General features: G+C 49.4%; 1 protein-coding gene across 1 annotated transcript in view; it reads left to right on the top strand.

The window, feature by feature from the left end:
- FBLN7 (fibulin 7) overlaps positions 1-25,496 on the top strand; it is a 32,416-nt gene extending 6,920 nt beyond the window's left edge. Inside the window, exons 5-10 of the mRNA XM_047069204.1 lie at positions 4,552-4,722; positions 18,382-18,507; positions 21,381-21,521; positions 22,486-22,623; positions 23,580-23,718; positions 25,124-25,496. Coding sequence (XP_046925160.1) covers positions 4,552-4,722; positions 18,382-18,507; positions 21,381-21,521; positions 22,486-22,623; positions 23,580-23,718; positions 25,124-25,496 — 1,088 coding nt within the window. The remainder of the gene's footprint in view (positions 1-4,551; positions 4,723-18,381; positions 18,508-21,380; positions 21,522-22,485; positions 22,624-23,579; positions 23,719-25,123) is intronic.
- The last annotated feature ends 246 nt before the right edge of the window (positions 25,497-25,742 follow it).

Below are 25,742 nucleotides of genomic sequence, written 5' to 3'. Positions count from 1 at the left end.
GTCCCGTTTGGTGAGGGTTAAGGTGGACCCCCCGAGGGTAGGACTCTGACAGACACTGGGCGTTTTCCAGGTTGTCCCAGTAAACAGCTTTCACTGTGAGGCCATTGGATGGGTGACTGGATTTCCTCTGGCCTCTCCTCAGGGTGACGGGAGTCAGGGGGCCAGTCACCATGTTTGTTCTACGTCATGAGACTATGGAATATCTGCTGTCATTGACTCATGTCAGACAATTTATCAAGGGTCTCCTTTGTTGTGTGAGACGAAGTTTCCTGTGGAAGGCGTTGGATTCCCTACCTCTTCAGAGATTATAGCAGCAAATCCAGAGTCTCCCCAGCACTGAGTTGCTGATGTTCTCCTCGGCCCCACCGGTACAGAGTTAGACCTACCTGCCAAACTCCTCACACTCTCCAAGGCACTGTGAGGCCCAGCCTTCAGTGGGGCTCCCCACAGCCAGACTCTGAGAGGCAGGCAGGGCATCCTTCCTTTGTGCTACAGATGAGGAAACTGAGGCCAATAGGAGTAAGTTAGCAGTAATAGGTACCAGATGTGATTTTTTTTTTCCTACTAGCTGCACAACTACACGGCTCCTTTCTGCTTTCATACGATCACAGCTCCCATGGTCCTTGGGAGTTTCCAAGAAGAACCTGCAAGAGATAATTCATAAGACTGCCCTGCCTATATTAGAGGCTTCTGTCCACTAGAGTAGATAGAGAGGTCTATTGTTAAATTATGATCTTCTTATTGCCGGATTCCAGGTTTTTCTTCCTTGAACCAGAGAAAATTTTTTTTATTAAGTGGCCAATTCGCTTTTTGTAAGATTTTTTTTTTTAAGTTTAAGTGGCCAATTCGCTTTTTATAAGACTTTTTTTTAAGTTTACTTATTTATCTTTGAGAAAGAGAGAGTGCAGGGGAGGGGCAGAGAGAGAGGAAGACAGAATCCCAAGCCAGCTCTGCACGATCAGGACAGAGCCCGACGTGGGGCTTGAACTCACGGAACTATGAGATCATGACCTGAGCTGAAATCAAGAGTCAGATGCTTAGCCAACTGAGCCACAAAGTGCTCCTGCCAATTCTCTTTTAAAAAATTTTTTTTTATGTTTATTTATTTTTGAGACAGAGAGAGACAGAGCATGAATGGGGGAGGGTCAGAGAGAGAGGGAGACACAGAATCGGAAGCAGCCTCCAGGCTCTGAGCCATCAGCCCAGAGCCTGATGCGGGGCTCAAACTCACGGACCGCGAGATCGTGACCTGAGCTGAAGTCGTATGCTTAACCGACTGAGCCACCCAGGCGCCCCACCAATTCTCTTTTTAAATATTGCCACAGTGCATTCTGTCTCTCCCATGCGTTGGACGTGGAAGTAGGCAGTTGTCAGGATCCCCACTGCGGGGTAGGGGTTAGGAGGCTGAGCCTGGGCCTGGAGCCTGCAGGTAGTAGGGAAGTTATCTTTTACTTTTTTTTTTTTTTTTTTACTTAAAAAATATATTTATTTATTTGGGGGGGGGGGAGGAAGGGCAGAGAGGGAGAGAGAGAGGGAGAGAGAGAGAGAGAGAGAGAGAATCCCAAGCAAGCTCTACACTCTCAGCACAGAGCCCCACGTGAGGCTCAAACTCACAAACCATGAGATCATGACCTGAGACCAAATCAAGAGTCAGACACTTAACCAGCTGAGCCAACCAGGTGCCCTGTCTTTTACTTTTTTTTTTTTTTCCCTAAGGGCATTTGCTGGGAGTCAGGAAGAATGATTTCTAGGCCTGGAGACTTCTTAGCCTTCCTCTTCCTGGCTTCTAAGAATCTCCCTCCTATTTTCTCAGCTTTCCTTTCTGGGGAACATTAAAACCCATCAGCTTCAGGGCTTACCAGGCAGCCTCATTCCATTCGTGCTCCCAGTCTCTAGGATTGCTTCACTGCTGATTTCATGCCTTACACAGTAACCTCATTCCAGAAAGCACAGGGAGCTTCCCTGTGGCCCTGTAGACTCACCACATCGTGCTTATAATGAACCAGCCAAGGGGCACGTCCTTCACTGGACAGAGGCCTTTGGCTCCAATTTGAGAAGTGACTGCAAATTGATTTTTAATTGACCTGTACCCACTTATTAATTCTACTAACACTTATTGAGCACCTACTGTGTGCCAGAGACTGTTGCATCTACTCAGGTACGATTTACCTGTGAGTTGCTCCAGCAGGTAGTTTTTCTTTTTTGAGGATTTGTTTTCAGAGTCCTCTACAGGTCTCGTGTTTTTGTTTTATTTTAATGCTTGTTTCTTTATTTTGAGAGAGAGAGAGAGAGCGAGCACGAGCGTGTGTGTGTGAGTAGGGGAGAGGTAGAGAGAAGGAGAGAGAGAATCCCAAGCAGATTCCTTGCTGTCAGCCGACATGGGGCTTGAACCCACGAACCGTAAGATCATGACCTAGGCCAAAATCAAGAGTCGGATGCTTAACCAAATGAGCCACACCGGCACCCCTTGTTTTTGAGGATTTTAAAGATTTTTTTTATCCCCAAAGAGACCCTACTCCTTTCCCCAAAGGCATTTGATATGCCTTTCAGCACAATAACGTAGTTGATATTTTAAAAGGACTATAAAGTCATTTATTTTCAGGGACTGAGGCAGCAGCCTGGGAGCTCCCAAGCCTTGGGATGTGAACTCACACTCGCTTCCATCTCATAACGTTATTACCACTGGGTGTCACGTTGAAGACTTACTAAAGGAGAGTGCTGTGGCAGTGGTCCCCCGGTAACCAGAGGGCACCGAGGGTGCTCCGAGGGGCCATCTCCTGCCCGTCTGCCCAGGCCCGGCCTGCCACAGCTGCTCCGGGAAGGATGTGGGGGGAACGTGTGGGCAGCTGTTCCCATCATGGCAGATGCTGTGCGGTTCTCTATCACTCACTACAGCCTGAGCGGCCGAAGCAACAGCTTCTTTCTCATCTGTCTAAAACCAAAGAGCATTTTCACAAATGACACTTGGAATTTCCTTCTAAAGCATTTTAGAAGTGGCTCTGAGTTTCCGACTAAACAAAATCTAAATCCAACCTGTCCCAATTTGGCAACTTTCTTTCCACAAGTGCTGACCACGGGAGGCACCAGCCGCGGGTAGAGGAAAAGGTGGGGCGGCTCTGTCTCCCCTCAGCACACCTTCACAGCACAGCCGGCATTCAAGCCGCCTTTCTCCGCTCCCAGCTCCCGCCCTGGTCACACCACTGTCATGTCAAGGTTGTGCCTCCACTCCATCCTCCCTCACACCCTGCCCTTCACGCTCAGGCTGCAGCCACTGGTGCTATATTAATGTGTAAATCGGCCACCTCGTGCTTCACCTCAAACCCTCACTTCAAACCCTCTCTGGCTCCCTGTTGCCTCTCTGACTTCATCCCCAACTGCTTTCCAGCTCTCCTTAACATTCCTCAGACCTGCCAGGTACACTTCCACCACAGGGCCTGGGCACCGACTTGTTCCCTCTGTCCTTTCTGGATATCTGCATGGTTATGCCTTCCTTTCTTCACCTCTGCCCCCGTGAGGCCTACCCTGACCACCACATTCACAATTGGTCCCCTCCCCTGTCATCCCCAATACTACTCCCTACTTTTATCCTCTACATGACACTTACCACTTCTTCTCACACTGTGCCTGCTGCTTAAGGACCTTGGTTATCCATGGTCGCCCCTGTTAGAAGGGGACTTCCTGAGAGCTGGGTTTTGTCTGGTTTGTTCACTAGTATATACCAAGTGCCTAATATAGTGCCTGGCACATGGTAAGCACTCAGTAAATAATTTTTCATTGGTTCGTTTGTTCAAGAATTATTTATTGGGCACTTACTGTGTGCCAGGCACCAGGCTGATGCTGGGGCCACATCAGGGATGCAAGGCCAGGCAAAGTCCCAGCCCTCTCGAACTGCATTTGGAGGGAGAAGACTGACAACAAACATGGAAACAAATACATGGAGAAGTCAACTCCAACAATTACATATGCTAAGAAAAAAGCAAAGTGAGCTCATGGGGTAGAGAGTGCCTGGGGGGTGGTTTAGCTAAGCAAGGTGGCCAGAGAACATTCTGGGAGGGGGTGGCGTTCGAGCTCAGACCTGAAGAGTGAGAAGGAGCCAGAGAGGAGAAGTTCTGGGGAAAGAACATTCCAGGCTGAGAAAAGAGCAAAAGCCAAGGCCTAGAGGTGGGCTTGATCCGGGCCTGTTCAGGAGGCCTAAGAAACCCGGTGAGGCTAGAGTTCTGAGAAGGCAGGAGTGGGCAGGTCAGCCACACCTAGGGAGGTGGGGGGGGGGGTCCCAGTTTTGACCCCACCCCCCCCACGCTTCGCAGCCCTGCACACAACACTCAATGTCTCTAAAGTGCCAGCTCATCTTTCACTGAGTGGGCACGTATCACCCAGGCCTGCGAGTGCTTTGAGGATTCGATCGGACACAGCATTAAAAATGTCCAGCACTGTGCACAGCCTGGAGGAGGCACTCAGCACAGGAGCACTTGAAGATGAGAAGCCTTGTAACTGAGATGTTGTAACTCAACTGAGGTTGAGTGACCACGGTCCTTCTTTTTGTCCTCACAGTTTCCTGCCCTGCTCTGAACGCCCCTCTGGATGGCAGAAAGTTTGGAAGCAAGTACTTAGTGGATCACGAAGTCCATTTTACCTGCAACCCTGGCTTCCGGCTGGTTGGGCCCAGCAGCGTGGTGTGCCTTCCCAACGGCACCTGGACGGGGGAGCAGCCCCACTGCAGAGGTACAGCCCCTCCTTCCCACCTCTCTGGGCTGGACCTGTTGCAGCCCAGCAGGGCTCTGCTGGGTAGAAAGGGTCATCCCCTGGGACACTTTCTGCCTGATTCCTCTACCATTCCTCCTCTGCAGAATAGTGGCCAACATGCCCGATGACTCACCTCCACACCAGGCCTGGGCTGGCCTGCGTGAGCTCTGCCAAACCCTCTCAACAATTTAGTCTTGTTTTGCATATGGGGAAATTGAGGCATGGAGAGGTGGAGGAACTTGCCCAAGACCACACAGCGGGGGGGCAGGCTAAACTGATTCACTCCCAGACACTCTGACCCCAGAGTCTATGCTCCTCAACACCTTGCTCTGTTCTGGACACTGGTGATGGGTTCTTACCAATGTTCTGGGGCTGTATTTTGCAAGGCCGTTGGTGACCTGTAGGGTTAGGGAAATTCTCAAGTGTCTTTTGTGTCTGCTTTGGGACTTGGTGTAGACTGGCTCCAGGAGAGACTACTAGGATGGAGGGCAGGCATGAAAAGGTTTCTCTTCTCTCTGTGCTCAGCTCAACAGCAGTACTTTCTTGATGTAGAGGAAAATCAGACTTGGCATGCATGATCTCTGGGCTTTTCAAAAGAATATGGTTAGAAAGTCATGGACACCAGTCATTTTTAAAGCAGGTCTCATAGGACATCTTCTGGGACAGAATGTCCCTGATTTTAGCCCAAGAGTTGAAAGGGAAATGCACATTACATAAGTAAGTATGTTGTCAAGGGCAGTGTAGAGAGGACTTTGAATGCATAAATAACTTGAAAACATAAAGGAACATTAGAAAATATGTCATCTCTAAAGACAGATCGTGTGGATTGACCTGCGGAGCCCAGGGCAACCAGAACCACATTCGTGGATTTAGACTTCTATTTTCTATCTTTTGGGGAATACAGATGCTTTTAAGGTTGATTACAGGTACCAGCTCTCAGACCTAGCTGGGAACCAGCCAAGAAATACAAGCCATGTCACTGGCAAACACACCAAGGAAAATGCCAGTATCTGGATTTACCCTTGACCCTGAGAAGTCTCCATCCAGGGTAAGCACCTTATGGATGATAAATATGGCAGCAGAGGAGGTGAGAACACAATGACATCTCATTATCATTGCTTTGAGTGTCTGTATTTTTAACTTACGGATTGAATGACGGACCCCAGTTGATTTCTTTCTGGCGGTACTCAGGTGCTCCGACGGCCACATCATCCTCTGCGGGGTGCCCCCTACATCTTACCTGACCATGCCTCTGACCATGGAGGCCCAGATGGCAGTCAAGTCCCCACTGCCATAAATGGTGCTGGCAAGGTCTTCTGATCTCTCCTCTGTCTCCAGGCTGTCTCTTTGGGTTTGCAGTCAGGGGACAGCTGGCTGTGTGCTCACTTCCTTTAAACCGAGCACTACCATGCTGCTCTTTAAAAGGGCCACACCAGCCCACTCTCCCAGCAGTGCTGGGTGCAGAAATAGGTTTTACCCCATGTGCTGTTTTCTGTCTTGCTCGGGTATTGTCCACGTAGTCGGTCTCAGTAGTGACGTGCATTTACAGCGAGCACGACGTGGTTTAAATAAAAAGACGCATTCATCAGAAGGGATAGCTGGCAGAATGCATTTGTAGGCAAATGGGTAAGGAACGTCAGAGGTTCAGGAACACAGTCACAAGGAATAGCTTGAGCAAAGGGCCGCATAGGGGCTTGACGAAGGTTGGAATGCAAAACGTTCCCCGCAGCCCAGCTCCATCTTAGCAGCTTGACTGGGCGCCTCTGCAGAGGACCCTGGGCACATCTGCCAGCTCCCTCTTGAGCTTGCACGTACTAATTACGTAATAGTGTCCGGCCTTCCTGCAGCAGGACCCCTCGGTGGAAAAGAGCGTCCTAGTGAATCATGACATGTGTGCCGTGGTTCTCGAACATTCAGGTGCTCCAACGTCGCCGAGAAAGCTTATAAACGGCAGGCTCTGAGGCCTCAAAAGACCCGTTGAGTCGGGTGAGACCTTTATAGATGGGACTTTAGAAATCTACATTTTTAAGGTGATTCTGACATTAACTAAGTTTCGAGAAACACCACTTTACTGGTTCTTGCCACTGCCAGAAGCAGAAAAGATCTTGAAAACTTTGAAGCGCTGATGCATTTTAGGCCCTCACCAATCAGAGTAGCTGCCTGCTATAAGTCGACAGTGGGGCTATGTCCTGACTGTCAGCACTGGCCAGGCAAGACATTCCCGCACCTGCTCACTTACACTTGCATTGACATTTTGGGAAGACCAGGCTAGCCCTTCCTTACAAAGATCAGGGCAACCAGCCGCACAGAGCAGTCTCCTTTCCTGAGATGTGGAGATCAGACTTTCCGTGGAGGACCAATGCCAAGTGTGGCCAGCAAGTCTCCTGGCCCTCCTCGTTGTCCAATGTAGTGCACCTCCTGACTCTCACCCATGAGCTCATTCCAGATCTGCCGCGTGTTCTTTGTCTCCCCTTTCCCTCAGCCTCCTTCCTGGCCATGTGTCCTTCCCTGACCTCCATGCCGAGGACTGCTTGGCACAGCCCACCCTGGACTTCTACTGGGGCCACATTTACTATCTAAAGCCCGGGAAAGATTGTCTCCAGTCCCCACGGAGATCTCAGATGGATTTCTCATCTGTTTAAGTGTAAACTAGGTATGGGGGCTCACCCTTTGGTGGTGGGAAGGAAACTCTGATCTGTCACCGCCCAGGGTGCAACTCGGGTTAGGGTGCCTGTGTGGACGCTTCTGTCCTCAGCAGGAATTTGTTTGATTAATGGATGCCGTCTCCAATAAGAGCCTCAGAGGGATTCCACCCAAGCCTGTCAAGAAGGAGAAATAGAGCCTCGATCTGTTGTTTGGTGACCTCTTGTAACAGTGTTAACAGTGTGGGCAGGACTTGGGCTGGGGTTCAAAAATCCAGTGACCTCCACACACACACCCCTCACGGTGGCCCTAGAATTTTCGTGACGCGTGCCTCCACTTCATTTTCCATATGCGCAGTCCTGTGGTCATTGTGTTGTGACCACAGAAGCAAAAGAATCTTCTTAATCACAGGGGATTCATTTCAAGACCCAAAATGTCAGAGACAGTGAAAGATTTAGCAGCTCTTTAATAATTGCCCCTCACCCCATCCACAGTCAGCTGCTTGGAGAGAAGGTGATGAACCCAACTTGGCATAGAAGGAAATTACACATAATCCTGCCATTAAAAGAGCCCCTTGGGCAGAGGTAGGCTCTGGAGCTCCAGAATGGAAAGCAGCCATTTAGCTTCCTGGATTATTTCCCTTTTTTCCTTTCTTTCTTGGAAGGGTATGTTTTTAAGATTTGAAGCTTTCTGAATTGGGAGAATCATAGCCACGGGCTTTGTTACTTTGACAACATCGGTAACCAAAGAAAAAATTTGAGGGAAATAAATAACTTTTTCTCTTATTCCTATGCTGGGAAAAAAGAATTGTTTTTGGTAGTCATCCCCTCCCCTCCACCTTTAAAAAAAAAAATGTTTATTTTGAGAGAGAGAAAAGGTGGAATGGGGGAGGAGCAGAGAGAGAGGGAGAGAGAGAATCCCAATGCAGGGCTCTGTCTCAATCTCGTGACCATGATGAGGTCATGTCCTGAGCCAAAATCAAGAGTCGGACACTTAACCAACTGAGCTACCGAGGCTTCAAAAAACACCGCTTTTTAACCTTTATTCATCCATTCAACCAATTTTCATCGAACATCAGCTACGCACAAAAGATTGCACCAAGTGCTAAGGATTCCCACTGAGTCTAAGAGACACTACCCAACCTCGTGGGGCTTACCTGTTAAGGTGGAAGGTAGCAAAACAGAGACGAAAATGCAAAGGTAAAGAAATGGGGGTGTGCGGTCAGTGCCCTGAAGGGATCTAAGAAGGGGCTGAGAATAAATATGATGGGGGCAGGAATAGGGGCGGACCTCTCTGAGGCAGTCACAGGGATGCAGAGATGTGAAAGGGTGTGTGGGAGGGGGGTCTAGTCATGTGATGAGCAGGTGAGTGGGTGGGTGGCGGGGGAAGAGTCTGTTCCAGGAAGAGGGAATAGCAGGTACAAAGAGGCCCCAAGGAAGGGAAGAATTTGGTATGTTTGGGGCGCCTGGGTGGCGCAGTCGGTTAAGCGTCCGACTTCAGCCAGGTCACGATCTCGCGGTCCGGGAGTTCGAGCCCCGCGTCGGGCTCTGGGCTGATGGCTCGGAGCCTGGAGCCTGTTTCCGATTCTGTGTCTCCCTCTCTCTCTGCTCCTCCCCCGTTCATGCTCTGTCTCTCTCTGTCCCAAAAATAAACGTTGAAAAAAAAAATTAAAAAAAAAAAAAAAAGAATTTGGTATGTTTGAGGAAATGAATAAAGAAAGTACACGACCTTGCTCCCGGAACAGGTGTGAGCTGAGAGTGAGCAAGGTGAGGTAGAGAGATGCACAGGCCCGCTCTTGCAGCCTTGGAGGCCATGCAGAGGCTGGATTTTAGTTTGGGCACAATAAACACGTTTACAGAGAGAGGTGTGGTAATTGGATTTGTGTGTTGCTGCTGTGTAGAAAGTGACAGGAGGTGACAGGAATAGAGCCGGAGAACCACTTAGGGGGCTACTGAAGTCCAGGGGTGAGATACGGCAGAGGAGATTGAAAGTAAACCTAGAGACAGAACTGATGGAACTTTCCATGATTAAACCCATGTGGGTTGTCTACATGAAAGAGAAGTCCAGGCTCCCCAACTCCGCTTGAATGTCGGGGTGCATGGTGTCATTTACAGAGATACTGAAGATCGGGTACCCCGGTGGCTCAGTTGGTTAAGCGGCCGACTTCGGCTCAGGTCATGATCTCACAGTTCGTGATTTTGAGCCCCGTGTTGGGCTCTGTGCTGACAGCTTGGAGCCTGGAGCCTCCTTTGGATTCTGTGTCTCCCTCTCTCTCTGCCTCTCCCCTGCTTGTGCTTTCTCTGTGTCTCTCTCTCTCTCTCTCTCTCTCAAAATTAAATAAACATTAAAAAAAAAAAAACCTGTAAGCCAGAGACACTGAACACTGAGCGACAAGTGTAGGTTTGTTCTTAACCACCCTGCTTGGGGTGGGGGGTGGTCGTTGATCAGAGCTCCATTTTGGACACATTAAGCTAAAATGTCTGTACGACATCCTGGTGGAGAACCGTTAATTCAACCCATGGATACCATCGAGCAGAACACCATATCACCATTCCCAGCGGGGACTCTTTGGACTCTGCCCACTGCATCTTAGTATTAGAGTTACCCAGGAACACACAGCACGGTCAGGCACCAGATGGAGCCACACTTGGCTCTCACAGGGAAGAGACAGAGCGAAATCAGCCTCGGTAGTGGGCGCCGGTCCAGCGTGGCTGGCGGGTCTCTCTCAGCAGCTGACACGGGGCAGTTCTCGGGTATGTACCCCTCTCGTGCTGCAGGGGAAGGACCCCCAACCCCTTCCCACGGAGTCTGAAAGATTGAAAGCTGAGGGCCATTGACATACACACGTAAGCAGAACAAAAGAATACTCTTGGAACCCGAAACAGGGAAAGAAGTCTCCTCCAGGCGGTGGTAAGCCCTGCACAGGCCGTGGGCTCTTTGCCTCATGTTAAGGAAGCGGTCCAGTCCCAAGGCCTGTTCTTATTCGGCCAAGTGGGGCTCCAAAGACTGCCCGAGACTGCCTTTCCCAACAGAGGTCAGGTGGAGGGTGGGAGGGAGGGAGCTGGTGACATACTTAAATCTACAGACGGTGGTAAGGGCACCAGTGAGGAGAGGGTAGAGACAGAAAGGAAGCGGCTCAGGGCCTGAAGGGCAGTGAGACATCAGAGGGAGACGAAGGCACAGGAGACAGGAGGAGCCCACGTAGACAAACCTCAGGAGACTGAAAAAGCAGGGCTGAGGCACCAGATCGGGTGCTTGGGAGGCTATGTTGCAGTCAGGGCAGAGCACGGGTCACTGTATGAGTCCTTTCCTCAGAGACCTTCAGAAAAGGATTTGAGGAGAAAGAGCTTCCTCTGATGCAGTAGCCACTTAGCTACTGAGTGACTGGCTGGCTGATTTACGGACTGATCGAACGAATGAATGAGGGATTATGTTAAAAAAAAAAAAAACAACTAAGAACTTCCTTCCAGACTTTTATCTAGGTGTATATATGCAAGCTTTACATATCCAACAACATTTGTGGTTAGATATTAACAGAAGTGAGTCTTCATTAACTCTTCCTTCCCAAACATGGCCTTCAGTGATTACAAAGCACTTCCCCCTAAGGGAACTATTCTAGTTCTACTGAACTATCCCTTTTTTGTGCCTGGTTTTTGTAATCATAAATAATGCCAAAACAAACAATCTTAATACATGTTTTGCGGTGGAAAAAATTTTTTTTCCAAAAAGCTAAATTTACTGAATCAAAAGGACTGTTTATGTTCTTTTACATACATATATATATTTAAATAGAACTTATCTTTTTTAAAATTAATTTTATTTTTTTTAATTTACATCCAAATTAATTAGCATATAGTGCAACAATGATTTCAGGAGTAGATTCCTTAGTGCCCCTTCCCCATTAAGCCCATCCCCTCTCCCACAACCCCTCCAGTAACCCTCTGTTTGTTCTCCATATTTAGGAGTTTCTTCTGTTTTGTCCCCCTCCTTGTTTTTATATTATTTTTGTTTCCCTTCCCTTATGTTCATCTGTTTTGTATCATAAAGTCCTCATATGACTGAAGTCATATGATATTTGTCTTTCTCTGACTAATTTCACTTAGCATAATACCCTCCAGTTCCATCCATGTAGTTGCAAATGGCAAGATTTCATTCTTTTTGATTGCCGAGTAATACTCCATTGTGTATATATACCACATCTTTTTTTTTTTTTTTTAGATAAGGGATTTTTATTTTTTTTTTATTTATATATATATGAAATTTATTGACAAATTGGTTTCCATACAACACCCAGTGCTCATCCCAAAAGGTGCCCTCCTCAATACCCATCACCCACCCTCCCCTCCCTCCCACCCCCCATCAACCCTCAGTTTGTTCTCAGTTTTTAACAGTCTCTTATGCTTTGGCTCTCTCCCACTCTAACCTCTTTTTTTTTTTTTTTTTCCTTCCCCTCCCCCATGGGTTCCTGTTGAGTTTCTCAGGATCCACATAACAGTGAAACCATATGGTATCTGTCTTTCTCTGTGTGGCTTATTTCACTTAGCATTACACTCTCCAGTTCCATCCACGTTGCTACAAAAGGCCATATTTCATTTTTTCTCATTGCTACGTAGTATTCCATTGTGTATATAAACCACAATTTCTTTATCCATTCATCAGTTGATGGACATTTAGGCTCTTTCCATAATTTGGCTATTGTTGAGAGTGCTGCTATGAACATTGGGGTACAAGTGCCCCTATGCATCAGTACTCCTGTATCCCTTGGGTAGATTCCTAGCAGTGCTATTGCTGGGTCATAGGGTAGGTCTATTTTTAATTTTCTGAGGAACCTCCACACTGCTTTCCAGAGCGGCTGCACCAATTTGCATTCCCACCAACAGTGCAAGAGGGTTCCCGTTTCTCCACATCCTCTCCAGCATCTATAGTCTCCTGATTTGTTCATTTTGGCCACTCTGACTGGCGTGAGGTGATACCTGAGTGTGGTTTTGATTTGTATTTCCCTGATAAGGAGCGACGCTGAACATCTTTTCATGTGCCTGTTGGCCATCTGGATGTCTTCTTTAGAGAAGTGTCCATTCATGTTTTCTGCCCATTTCTTCACTGGGTTATTTGTTTTTTGGGTGTGGAGTTTGGTGAGCTCTTTATAGATTTTAGATACTAGCCCTTTGTCCGATATGTCATTTGCAAATATCTTTTCCTATTCCGTTGGTTGCCTTTTAGTTTTGTTGGTTGTTTCCTTTGCTGTGCAGAAGCTTTTTATCTTCATAAGGTCCCAGTAATTCACTTTTGCTTTTAATTCCCTTGCCTTTGGGGATGTGTCGAGTAAGAGATTGCTACGGCTGAGGTCAGAGAGGTCTTTTCCTGCTTTCTCCTCTAAGGTTTTGATGGTTTCCTGTCTCACATTTAGGTCCTTTATCCATTTTGAGTTTATTTTTGTAAATGGTGTGAGAAAGTGGTCTAGTTTCAACCTTCTGCATGTTGCTGTCCAGTTCTCCCAGCACCATTTGTTAAAGAGGCTGTCTTTTTTCCATTGGATGTTCTTTCCTGCTTTGTCAAAGATGAGTTGGCCATACGTTTGTGGGTCTAGTTCTGGGGTTTCTATTCTATTCCATTGGTCTGTGTGTCTGTTTTTGTGCCATATATACCACATCTTTATCCATTCATCCATCGATGGACATTTGGGCTCTTTCCATACTTTGGCTATTGTTGATAGTGCTGCTATAAACATTGGGGTGCATATGTCCCTTTGAAACAGCACACCTGTATCCCGTGGATAAATACCTAGTATTTATCCAATTGCTTTATCCAATTTATACAATTGCTGGGTTGTAGGGTAGTTCTATTTTTAATTTCTTGAGGAACCTCCATACTGTTTTCCAGAGTGGCTGCACCAGCTTGCATTCCCACCAACAATGCAAAAGAGATCCTCTTTGTCCGTATCCTCGCCAACATCTGTTGTTGCCTGAGTTGTTAATGTTAGCCATTCTGACAGGTGTGAGGTGGTATCTCATTGTGGTTTTGATTTGCATTTCCCTGATGATGAGTGATGTTGAGCATTTTTTCATGTGTCAGTTGGCCATCTGGATGTCTTCTTTGGAGAAGTGTTTATTCATGTCTTTTGCCCATTTCTTCACTGGATTCTTTGTTTTTTGGGTGTTGAGTTTGATAAGTTCTTTACAGAACCTGGATATTAACCCTTTATCTGATATGTCATTTGCAAATATCTTCTCCCATTCCATCGGTTGCCTTTTAGTTTTGCTGATTGTTTCCTTCTCTGTGTGGAAGTTTTTATTTTGATGAGGTCCCAGTAGTTCATTTTTGCTTTTGTTTCCCTTGCCTCCAGAGACGTGTTGAGTAAGAAGTTGCTGCAGTCAAGATCAAAGAGGTTTTTTGCCTGCTTTCTCTCCGAGGATTTTGATGGCTTCCTGTCTTACATTGAGGTCTTTCATCCATTTTGAGTTTATTTTTGTGTATGGTGTAAGAAAGTGGTCCAGCTTCATTCTTCTGCATATCGCTGTCCAGTTTTCCCAGCACCACTTGCTGAAGAGACTGTCTTTATTCCATTGGATATTCTTTCCTGTTTTGTCAAAGATTAGTTGGCCATATGTTTGTGGGTCCATTTCTGGGTTCTCTATTCTGTTCCATTGATCTGAGTGTCTGTTCTTGTGCCATCGCTGTGGAAAATTTTAAATGCACAGTAGAAAGAATGGTATAACGATCCTCACACACTCAAATACAGCAAATTCCTTAATATCTTTAAATACCTAGTTAGGGTAAAAATTTCTCTAGTTGCCTCATGATTTTTTAACACTTTGGTTGAACCAGGGTCCACATAAGAGCCACACATTACAGTTGGTTGATCTGTCAGCACAGAGTTTCATGCGGGGCTCAATCCCAGAACTGTGATATCATGACCTGGACCGAAGTCAAGAGTCAGACACTTAACCTACTGAGCCTCCCAGACGCCCCTCTTACTCCTTTTTAGTCTACAGTCTCCTCCCCTTCCTCCTCCTTCCTCCTGCCACCCTGCCTCAGTCTCTTCCAGTTTATTTGTTGAAGAAAATGGTTTGTTTCCCACAGCCTTGATTTTGTTAACTGCATCCCTGTGGGGTCATTTAACATGATTTTCCAGTCTCTTCCTTCCTTCCTTCCTTCCTTCCTTCCTTCCTTCCTTCCTTCCTTCCTTTCAGTTTTATTAACATCCAGCACTGTGTTAAGCTTAAGATGTGCAGCATAACCACCTGACTTACATACATTGTGAAATGGTCATCACACCAAGTTTCCTTAGCACCCATCTTCCCATATACACATGCAAAAAGAAAAGAAATGGTTTTGCCTTTGTGGTGAGAATCTACTGTCTTAACAACTTCCCTGTTACCAACACAGCAGTGTTACCTACAGTCACCATGCTGTACATCACAGCCTCAGTATTATCTATCTCATAACTACAGGTTTGTACATTTTTGGTCTCTGGATTTCTTCTTTTTTTTTTTTTAATTTTTTTAATGTTTATTTATTTTTGAGAGGGGGGCAGCGAGGGGCAGAGAGAGAGGGAGACAGAGAATCCAAAGCAGGCCCTGCATGATCAGCATGGAGCCTGACGTGGGGCTCGAACACATGAACTGTCAGATCATGATCTGAGCTGAATCGGATGCTCAACCGACTGAGCCACCCAGGCGTCCCTTGCCTCTTGATTTCTTAAAAACTGGCAGTGAACTCCGAGGCCTGATGAGATCCAAGGAAGACTTTTGTTTTGTGCCGGCCGGACAGCTGTAGACGCCGTTGCGGGGAAGCCCGAGCCATCCGCCATCCTTCGTGATGCTGTGCCTTGGGGAGCCTTACTGCTGCCCTCGTGCAGACGGCTCTGCAGCCTATTCCTCAGGATGCGCTGAGGGTAATCCCCCGAGTTCTTGCTCTTTCAGAAAGAGTGCAGCTTTCCCACTGGGCGCCAGTTTGGACATCACCTGCCTGTCTTGCGTCTTCTTTCCTTGAGTGTGTTAAATATGCCTCTGTGTCTTCCGTCGTAGCTGATTCTGCTGTTGCTGCCATAAGTATCTTGGTCTTCTCGCCTGGATGCCCAAAGGATTTTTTCTTTGTCTTTGAAATCTAATCATCTTCTTAGGATCCACCCCAGTCCTGGCTTTCCTGGGCTGGCTTTTCAACAGGAAGTCTCAGTGGCTGGAGCACACTGGCCCCTAGGAACTCCTGAAACCTCCCAGGACATAGCCTGATATTGATGAGACTCTAATGGGAGGAGGATCCAAATGGCTCAACAAAGAATGTCAGTGCACACGAAAGGGATGGCCCAGAGAGCGGGAGAGGAGCACAAAGCGGGCAGCGCAGAGAAAGCATGAGCCACACTGAAAACAGCCACGGAAGCGCCAGGTGGACAGTCAGGAGGCTGGACCAGCCGTATAGGAGAACGTGTTTCCTCTAAACATGAGTAACAGAAAAGGACTCTTGTCAAATCCCATACAAACTGTTATAAGGGAAAAAAAAGATAGAATAAAAAGTCTCTACAGAAAATGAGGAAATGCCAGAAAGACCTGGCCATAAAATAGATCAAGACTATTACCTGGTATTTCTAAACAAGCTGAAAGAAATTTGAAAAAGATAAAAACTGTGAAAGGACAGCACAAATAAAAACTAGCAAGCCTCAGAAATGAGGTGATTGGAGAAATGGAAAATCTGAAACGAGATGACAGAACACAGGAAAGGATTATAAATAAACGGGAAGAGAGCAGATCATGTGCGTAAAACATGCAGCTCGGCTCCCGGGAAATAGTAAGTGCTCACTAAACAGCAGAGTTCAACAGGATCATCCGCCATGCTTTTGGCTAGACAGTCTCTCCTCAGCCTCTGCCCATGCCCTCTGTACGGCCCTGAAGCCACCCTGCACAGCCTGGGACAGATGTGAATGTGATGACAGCTATACTTCGATCAGGACACAGATGGGGCACCAGGACTGGGCACTGGGCCATGGAATGCTTCTCACAGTGTACCAAGATAAGAAATTACGTCTGTGTGGAGCCTGTCTAGAAACAAAAATCCTGGGCAACAAGATCCAGACGGGGAGACAGAGAACAGAGTCCTGGGCCACCTGTACATTTCTCTGTTGAGCTGATGACCAACCCCCCCCAAACCCCCTGCCCCACCAGGTGCAGCCAGGCCCGGTCCCTTCCACTGGAGGATCAGAGGGGAGAGACAATGGCGCTCGTCCCACTGGGGCCAAATCGAAGGCTACTCATGTTCACACTCTTTGGCTCTCGGCCCACAACATCACGGACTAGTGGTCTGCTTGCTTTCAGACTCTGCTAGACAGCAGTGTTGGGGGCAGGCAATGGGCAGAAGCGGGAATTCCAAGCTCTGTGGCATATTGTGTACAGTGTCACTCTAGACACATTCCTAGAGACCAGTCATCTGAGAACAGAACGTATGGGGAGAACACAAGCAGGGTGAGGTTACTGAGAAGCTGAAAAAGCTCCTTCCCCAGGAATAAGCAGCATTTGGATGATCTGGGTCCTTTCACAACTAACAGAAACCATACAATAGTCTGTATAACATCCCAGCTCTGAAGAGGCAGAAGGGAAGCCAGCATCCCAAGCCAACCCACCCACAGCAAGGCTGCTGTTCTCATCAGGAGCAAAGCACCCTTTCTTCCTCTTGATAGATACAGCAGGAAAGGATGCTCATATGCCAACAAGGAGAGGTTTCCAGCTTCCTTTCCTGAGATGCTGTGGTCAACTCAGTGAACTGACAAACCTCTCTCTTTGGTAGAAAGGGCTTGCGCTCTCTGTGCTTTAAGACTGGGCTTAGGGGTAGGGCGCCTGGGTGGCTCTGTTGGTTAAGTGTCCAACTTCAGCTCAGGTCATGATCTCACAGTTTGTGGGTTCGAGCCCCGCATCAGGCTCTGTGCTGACAACTCAGAGCCTGGAGCCTGCTTCAGATTCTGTGTCTCCCCCTCTCTCTGTCCCTCCCATGCTCACGCTTTGTCTCTCAGTAATAAATAATGTTTAAAAAAAGTTAACAAACAAAAAAGACTGGGCTTAGGGGTGCCTGGGTGGCTCAGTCGGTTAAGCGTCCAACTTTGGCCCAGGACATGATCTCATGGTTCATGAGTTCGAGCCCCGCATCAGGCTCTGTGCTGACAGCTCAGAGCCTGGAGCCTGCTTCGGATTCTGTGTCTCTCTCCCTCTCTGTGCCTACCCCACTCGAGCTCTCTCTCAAAAATAAAAATAAGCATTAAAAAAAAAAAAAGACTGGGCTTAAGGATTCATAACACGCAGATGTGGCCTGAGGGTTTTTAAAAAATTATTTTTTTCTAATTAGAAAATTTATTGTGGGAAAGGTCGTTGTGGGAAAATGAAAGAGTAGAAAAAAAGTGTAAATGAAGAAAAATTGCCTGTAATCCTACCACACAGAGAGAAATCCATTAAACTTTTAAATCTATATCTCTTTCTATATATTGCTTTCCCACAGGACTGCTGTGTGTATGAGCAAGGAACATTTCCCTTTTCCACCACTTAGGAAGTGTTGAGAGTCAAAAAGTCTTCCTTGGTTGCACAGGAAATGAGTACAGGAGAGCTTCCGGGTGGGAATTTGGAGAGAGCTGGTTTTCCCCTTCTCCGGACACTGATGGACCATCTATCACTCTCACAACTCCCCTGAAAAGGTGTTCTTCCTGGGTGCTGGCTGCTAAGGGCAGAGTTGGGGACAGTACAGCTTGACTCAAAGGCAATGTGGGTTCATGCAGTGGTCCACCCTGTAAATTAGAAAATGGTGCCTCTGGTGGAGAGTGGCTGGCTGACGGGCCAGCTCCTGCAGGCAGAGCCCAGGCAAGCTCCTGGTGTGTGGCAGGGTATGTGGCTTTCCGAATGGCGGGAGAGTGGAAGCTGGAGTCCTCCTGCCATGTAAAGAAAAGTAACCCATCTTTGGTTTGGGTTCATTTTAGAATCAGAACTCAACTACTTCTATTTGAAAATTATTTGTTCCTAGACATGAGCGAATGCTCCAGCCAGCCTTGTCAGAATGGCGGCACGTGTGTAGAAGGAGTCAGCCAGTACAAATGCATCTGTCCTCCCGGGAAGACGGGGAGCCACTGTCAGCACCAGGCCCAGACAGGTACGTGGCCGCCGTGGGGCTGGGTGAGGACGTTCCACTGTAGAGAGAGGAGCACCCTGGTCACAGGTCACCACACGCAGATGTGTCAGGAGCTCAGTTCCCCACCCGAGAGTGGGCTTTCTGTCCCCTGATCCCTCCAGTTACTGCGGTGGTTATCTGAGATGGAATGCAGGTCTCCTGTGTAACCGGAGTTTTGATCCTTCTCATGTAAGAAAATGCAGGTGGAGGTACTGACCCCTTAATGTAAGAGCTCCCCAGACTGGGAATTTGGCCTGAGAAGCTTCCCTGCTCCACCTTCACTCGGTCAGCATTTCCTCTGCAGATCAACGGAATGGCTCTTCCTTTCTGATGCTCCCAGCAAAATCAGCAGTTACTGATACAGGCCAAAGTACCCTCAGAGCTGTGCACCAGACATCTGACTGGTGGGAAGCTCATTATCCACATCTTGAGTCCCAACACGTCCCTAGCTAGCAGGTCTACAGGCCACATAGTGGCTGTTTTCACAGATGGCAAGATAATCCAGTAAGATATCTATGAGGGTCCCCCCACTGTGCTGTAGCCAACGTTTCTTAGATTAAAAAGTCAAATCCTAAAGCTGTCCTCTTTCTTTGCCAGAAAGCCCTGGAGTGTCCCGTCCGGTTGTCTGGGTTTCGGTGCGGAATCTCGGTGTGGGGAGGAGGAGGAACTGGTGGTTAGCGCTAGTGTCCAGAGAGTAGGAGCTTTGTCGGAACTTGATATTCTTGCATCAGACTCCGTCCAAGGCCAGTTTTAAATATTTTGCCCCCAGAGAGCTGCCGCTTAATTGTCTTGGTTCTGTTCAGCTGACTCAGCCTCGCCGGTGCTTTCTCGGAATGAAGCTGCCCTTCCCAAGAGCCTGGAGGCTCTTCCAGCTCCCATCCGGGGAGCTGCTCTCCGTGGAAACAGTCCCATCGCCTCTCCTCCTACTTACAAACAGGAGAGAACAAGAAATGGGCCTTCTTTCAAGCCAAATGTGCTGGCCCTAGACCCTGAGTGTCCTAAACCCCACATGTCAGGGTTGGTGCCGTCAGGACCTGTAGGCAGTTGCTCTTCAGGTGCGACTTTATATGTAAAGATTTCCCCACGACAAGAACCTCCCCAGGGAAGGGGAGGAGGGAGTGGGCAGGTGCGTCTGAAGCCAGTGGATGTCCTCATGGTCTCCACAAACAGCCCAGCAGAGGCCCGGGTTCTTGCTCGCCTGGAGCCTTCCTTCCCATCATCTCTGCCCGTGTCTTTCCAGCTCTGAGGGGGAGCCCCTCTCCGAATATCTTTTAAATATTTTTTTAAATGTTTGTTTATTTTTGAGAGAGAGCACACAAGCAGGAGAGGGGCAAAGAGAGAGACACACACAAAATGTGGAGCAGGTTCCAGGCTCTGAGCTGTCAGCGCAGAGCCCAACACCGGGCTCACACTCACAAACCGTGAGATCGTGACCTGAGCTGAAGTCGAATGCTTAACCGACTGAGCCACCCAGGCGCCCCTCTCTGAATACTTTTTTTTTTTTTTTTCTCTGAATACTTTTTAAAATCCGTTCACCTCAGGGTGCCTGGGTGGCTCAGTCGGTTAAGCTTCCGACTTCAGCTCAGGTCATGATCTCCCAGTCCATGGGTTTGAACCCTGTGTCGGGTTCTGTGCTGACAGCTCAGAGCCTGGAGCCTGCTTTGGATTTTGTGTCTCACTCTCTCTCTGCCCCTTCCCCTCTTGTGCTCTCTCTCTCTCTCTCTCAAAAATAAACATTGAAAAAATCCACTCATCTCTTTTTTCCCTATTATAGTAAAATATATACAACATAAAATGTACCATTTTCACCACTATAAGGGTACAGGCCAGAGGCATTAAGTGCATTTACATTGGTTAGCCCTCACCACGTCTTCCAGAACTGAAACTCTGCCCCTGAAACAGTACTTCCCTTTTCCCTCCCCTCCCAGCCTCCCCCACAACCACTCTACATGCTCTCTATGAATCTGATTACTCTGAAGACTTTGCATAAATGGAGTCACCCCGTGTTGTGTCCCCGCTGAAGAGGTTCAGCACCATTTCTTTCACCACCCGTTCCTCTCCCACCTCCCCTAACCGTAAAAAGCTGCAAATCTTTTGAAAACTTTCAAAAGCTAATTTAAAAGATTTTTTTTTTCTGATTGGAAAATTGATGTCCTTGGTTTAAAAATGGAAAGCTTAGATTCCTTAGAAAGGTATAAAAATTACAACAACAAAAAAGAACCCCCCAAAAGTAGTGTTTTACATTTCATAGTTTTAGGGGCATCTAGGTGGCTTAGTGAGGCTCTGACTCTTGTTTTTGGCATAATGATCTCGCCATTTGTGGGGATGGAGCCCCGCCTTTGAATGAGCCTGCTTGGGGTCTTTTCCTTCTCTTCTCTTCTCTTCTCTTCTCTTCTCTTCTCTTCTCTTCTCTTCTCTTCTCTTCTCTTCTCTTTCTTCTCTTTTCTCTTCTCTCTCTTCTCTTCTCTTCCTCTCTCTCTCTCCCTCCTCGCCTCCCCTGCTCGCGTTCCCCTTCTCTCTCAAAATAAAAATAATAAATTCCCTAGTTTCAACCTCCAGGCATCACTGTTAGCATATGCTGGTGTGTTAAGCCTTCTGCGGGAAAACGGAGATTTGACCCCGCGGCGGTTCTTCTGGGCGCCGCCGCGTGGCCTGCGCCTCCTGCCCTGGGATTTGCGGGCGGCTGCGGCCGGCTGCGGGTTTCTGGTTAACGGCTTGTCTTTCCTTCCCGACTCCAGCGTAAGCCCTGACGAGGGGGCGCGCCCCCGGCCCGGCCCTCCTCCCGGCCCCTGCCCGAGGTCGGGCGCGCGGCGGGTGCGCCAGGGCCGGGCGCTGAGGGTGTCTTGTCCCCGCAGCCGCCCCGGACGGCAGCGTGGCCGGCGACCCCGCCTTCAGCCGCGCGCCGCGCTGTGCGCAGGTGGAGCGGGCGCAGCACTGCAGCTGCGAGGCCGGATTCCACCTGAGCGGCGCCGCCGCGGGCGACAGCGTCTGCCAGGGTAGGCGGGGGCTCTGTCCCGGAAGCGGGCGGGACTGGGGGGGTGGGGGAGCGAGGACGGGGCTCCCACCCGCCGCCCTCCTGCTGCAGGCTCACCCAGCGCAGGGGATGGGCAAAGTCTCAGAAAGCCCGACCCGCTTTGCGTTTTAGGTAAGTGTCGACCTGATGGCTGCTGAGACTAGACGTTAGGGGCCATCGTGAGAATCAAGACTGGAGAAAGCAGCCATGGGTGCCCACACTTGCTCCCATTACAGAACTCGAGCACGGTGCCATCCAAACCACGGACACTCCTCTAGAAGGGCCTTGAGGCCCCTTGTCCCCTCCATCCAGCTGCAGTGACACGGGCAGAGAGGAGCTTGAGTCCTTGTGCTGGCGAGACAGGCCCCCTGAGCTGTGCAGGGGTCTGGGACCCAATTCCCTGGTCCCCTCTCCACTTAGCTTTACAGACCCAGCCACTGCAGCTAACCTCTCCTAATACCAAAGTGCCTTCTAAGAACCACTCAAACTAAGCAGGCCCAAACCTGAGAATTGGCCGGTTGGTGCCAACTACCTCATTTTAACAGCAGCAGAAATGAGAGCCTCTTTTACTCCATGCCCAAAGATGAGGCCAGTTGAGGTGGGGCTGTGATCCAAGCCAATAGTCTGGGCTGCCGGCCCCATCTGCCAGCCTCTGCGGGGTCCTTTCTGTTAGTCTTCCGCCTTAGAGGAACCCATCTAGGGTCTACCACGTAGGTCCCTCTCACCCCTCCCTTCGGCCCTGTGGGCCCTTGGCTGGGGAGGAAGGGGAGCACACCTGCTCTTCTTCTGGATGCTCTGCTGGGGACGGGCTTTCCCTACCCCACCAGACCCAGCCACTTAGCCACAGTGGCCATCCCCTGCAGGAATTGAGGTGCGGCCATCCTGGGTCATGGTTGGTGGGTGTTCACCACATGGCTCCTGCTCATACTGGGCACTTCTGTCCCCAGATGTGAATGAATGCGAGCTCTACGGGCAGGAGGGACGCCCCCGGCTCTGCATGCACACCTGTGTGAACACCCCGGGTTCCTACCGCTGTGCCTGCCCCAGCGGGTACCGGACCATGGCCGACGGGAAGAGCTGTGAGGGTGAGTGATGCTGCTGCAGAGGCAGGTGGTTGCAGCGCTCAAGAGAGAGCCTGGCTGGTCTCGAACAGCAGCTCTTAGCCACTGGGGGAGAAGGAGCAGGAGAGAAGGCAGAGGGCATCTCCATGGCCTGAAGTGCAATGTGAGAGAAGAGGTGGCTCTCCAGTGACATCCTGGTGGGATCCCCACTAGGGGCTCTGCAGGGATCAGAGGAGTGAGTAACCTGGGACTGGGGAAGGAGAAGACACCTCCATCCATCCATCCCCCAACCAACCATCCATCCCCCAACCAACCATCCATCCCTCCCTCCCTCCAGCCATCTATCCCTCCATCTGTTCATCCATCCCTCCCTCCCTCTATCCATCCCCCATTCATCCATCACTCCTTCCATCCCTCCTTCCCACCATCCATCCATCCATCCATCCCACAAGTACTCAAGAAGGCAGACCCAGGTAGGATTGTGCAGATTGGGAAGAAACAGCTTCCAGCTGGGGTGAAGGCAACAGCAGAGACTTCCTGTAAGGAGAGTGAGGACATATGCATTTGGGGTGAGGTGAGCGGAGTAGAAAGGCTTTCTGGAAGATCTGGCTCCTAAAGGGCCTGATAATAGCCATCGAGGGGAGACTCTGGAGCGCTCAGGCTGAGGAGGAGGCAGATCTGAGAGAAGTGTTGTGACCTGTGACTGGTAATGCTCCTGTGCTTCTAGCACGTCTGTGACGGGTCTACCCTGAGGAAGGACAGGATCCCGGGGAGGTGAGCTCCCCAGCAGGGTTCTCCAGCACTTCCACGGGGGCTGGATTTCAAATAGCTAAGGATGACATGGTTTCCTAATTTGAAAAATAAATTTTAGGTATTTAGAAAGCTCACCACATTCCAGTGCCTGTTGAGGTTTTTCATGTGGTCTTGTGACAGAAGGGACATCGGGATTTTCACCCTCCCTGGGATGTCCCTTATTTCAGACGTCGATGAGTGTGTGAGCCCCCAGCACGTGTGTCCCCGGGGAACCATGTGCATCAACACCGGTGGAGGCTTCCAGTGCGTCAGCCCGGAGTGCCCCGAGGGCAGCGGCAACGTGAGCTACGTGAAGACGTCTCCGTTGTGAGTATAGCCAGGGCACCCACGGCCGGGCGCATACATCCCTCAGCCAGGCCTCCCAGGGTGGGTGGGCCAGATTCTGCCTCAGTTCTTAGGAAAAGGTACAGTTATATCCAAGGAAGGATGGAAGGCGGGAGCTGGGAGTCTGGCTTCTCTGAGCTTCCGTTTCCCTTCGGTGGTTGCATTTAATGCCTTGCTGCTCTGTGCAGCAAGAACCCAATTTGCCCTGATAGGGGTACAGTTCTAAGTGCTCCCTGCTGACATGGAGGATGACTGAATTCTAGCCACCCTGCTGCAGCACTTTTGGGGGTGGGGGCCGCTGGAGGGAAGACCACTGTGGTCACATTACCAGGAGGCAGAGACATATTACACAGATTTGGGAGAAGATCATTTTCTCGTGTTCACATGGCTGGTAACTGGTAGGTTCCAGTCACTCTGCATTATATTAATCTGCTCTTCCTCTGAGATTAGGAGGTTTGATTTTCAGGAATCTCAGCACGTAGTAGTTTTTGTTTTCAAAAGGTGAGAGACAGGCCTTTCAGGAGAGTAACTACAACTATCACAGAGTGCATGTATTTTCTTCTGAAACGGAGACCACAAGAGCCTTAACATTGTCTTTAGAGTGAATTGACTTCACAAGCTCAGATGCCTGAATTGCTTTTTGCACTGTAGCAGACAGAATAGAAGCACTGAGAAAGTCAGTGGCATTGAAGAGTGGCAGTTATTTCCTGAGCCCGAAGGCATCACGATCTTCCTCAGAAGTCACGTAGTGAAAGGACTGTATGTCATAGCCTTCGGGGACAGCCCTGATTCACAGCCAGATACCGTATTCAACCTGCATAACTGTGATTATATGGGTCACTGAATTGCATCTGTCTTTTATGTTGGGTAAGGTAGAGAAATTTCAGAAGCACTTCCACAAGATCCTGATTCCAAATTATTAAGAGAGACAGGGTTCCCTCTTTAAGAGTAAACACTGGGTGTTTGGAAAGTTCACCCCATATAGAGCACCACATTCCAGTGTTGGCAGCTACCTGCCGGGGTCCCACCATTACTGAGAGAGGTGTCGGCACATGTAGAAGGGGCACCTGGTTTGAATACCAGGACCATCACTAGTTAATCTTCCCCAGCTTTAGTTTTCTGTGAAAACTATAGTAACAGCATATATAAGTATACATGCCCATCCACACACAAGTGGGTCAGGGGAGCACCTGTGCCCTGGCCACACCTGACACCACCCATGCTCATTTGCCTGTGGCTCTGAGCACCTGTGGTGAGGAGCTGGTGGCTGGGGAAGGTCACTCTGCTGGCCTCCGCAAGAAGGCAGTGGGGCCGGCGAGCCAGGTCAGGGCAGCCCTTCCTGAGTTTCGCCAAGGCTGACTCCCTCCACTTTGCCTCTCCGTTCCAGCCAGTGTGAGCGAAACCCCTGCCCCATGGAGAGCAGACCGTGCCGCCACTTGCCCAAGACCATCTCCTTCCATTACCTTTCTCTGCCCTCCAACCTGAAGACGCCCATCACGCTCTTCCGCATGGCTACGGCCTCAGCCCCCGGCCGACCCGGACCCAACAGCCTGCGGTTTGGGATCGTGGGTGGGAACAGCCGAGGCCACTTTGTGATGCAGCGCTCAGACCGGCAGACGGGGGAGCTGATCCTCGTCCAGACCCTGGAGGGGCCTCAGACGCTAGAGGTGGACGTCGACATGTCAGAATACCTGGACCGCTCCTTCCAGGCCAACCATGTGTCCAAGGTCACCATCTTTGTGTCCCCTTATGACTTCTAAGGCAGCTGTGGGATCACTGCGGTGCAGAGATCTGGGCTCATCTCTCTTCCTCAGAGATTCAGCTGTGGGCCCTGACTGCCACAGACCTCTCTCCCCACCCTGCCCTGCCCCTGCCCTGTCCTTGCCCACCTGCCCACCTGCCTGTGCCCCCAGGTTTCTAGGGCACTGCGCACACTCCTCCATGGAGTGGCACAGAAGGGCAGCCACAGGACCCAGACTGCTGCCATCACCGTTTTCTTTCTGCTT

Source organism: Lynx rufus, unplaced genomic scaffold (assembly GCF_022079265.1).
Source record: "Lynx rufus isolate CCGP_SWC_20201006 ecotype Redwood Valley unplaced genomic scaffold, mLynRuf1.p SCAF_8, whole genome shotgun sequence".
In the NCBI taxonomy this organism is placed as follows: Eukaryota; Metazoa; Chordata; class Mammalia; order Carnivora; family Felidae; genus Lynx; species Lynx rufus.
This window is presented reverse-complemented; position numbering and strand designations above follow the sequence as displayed.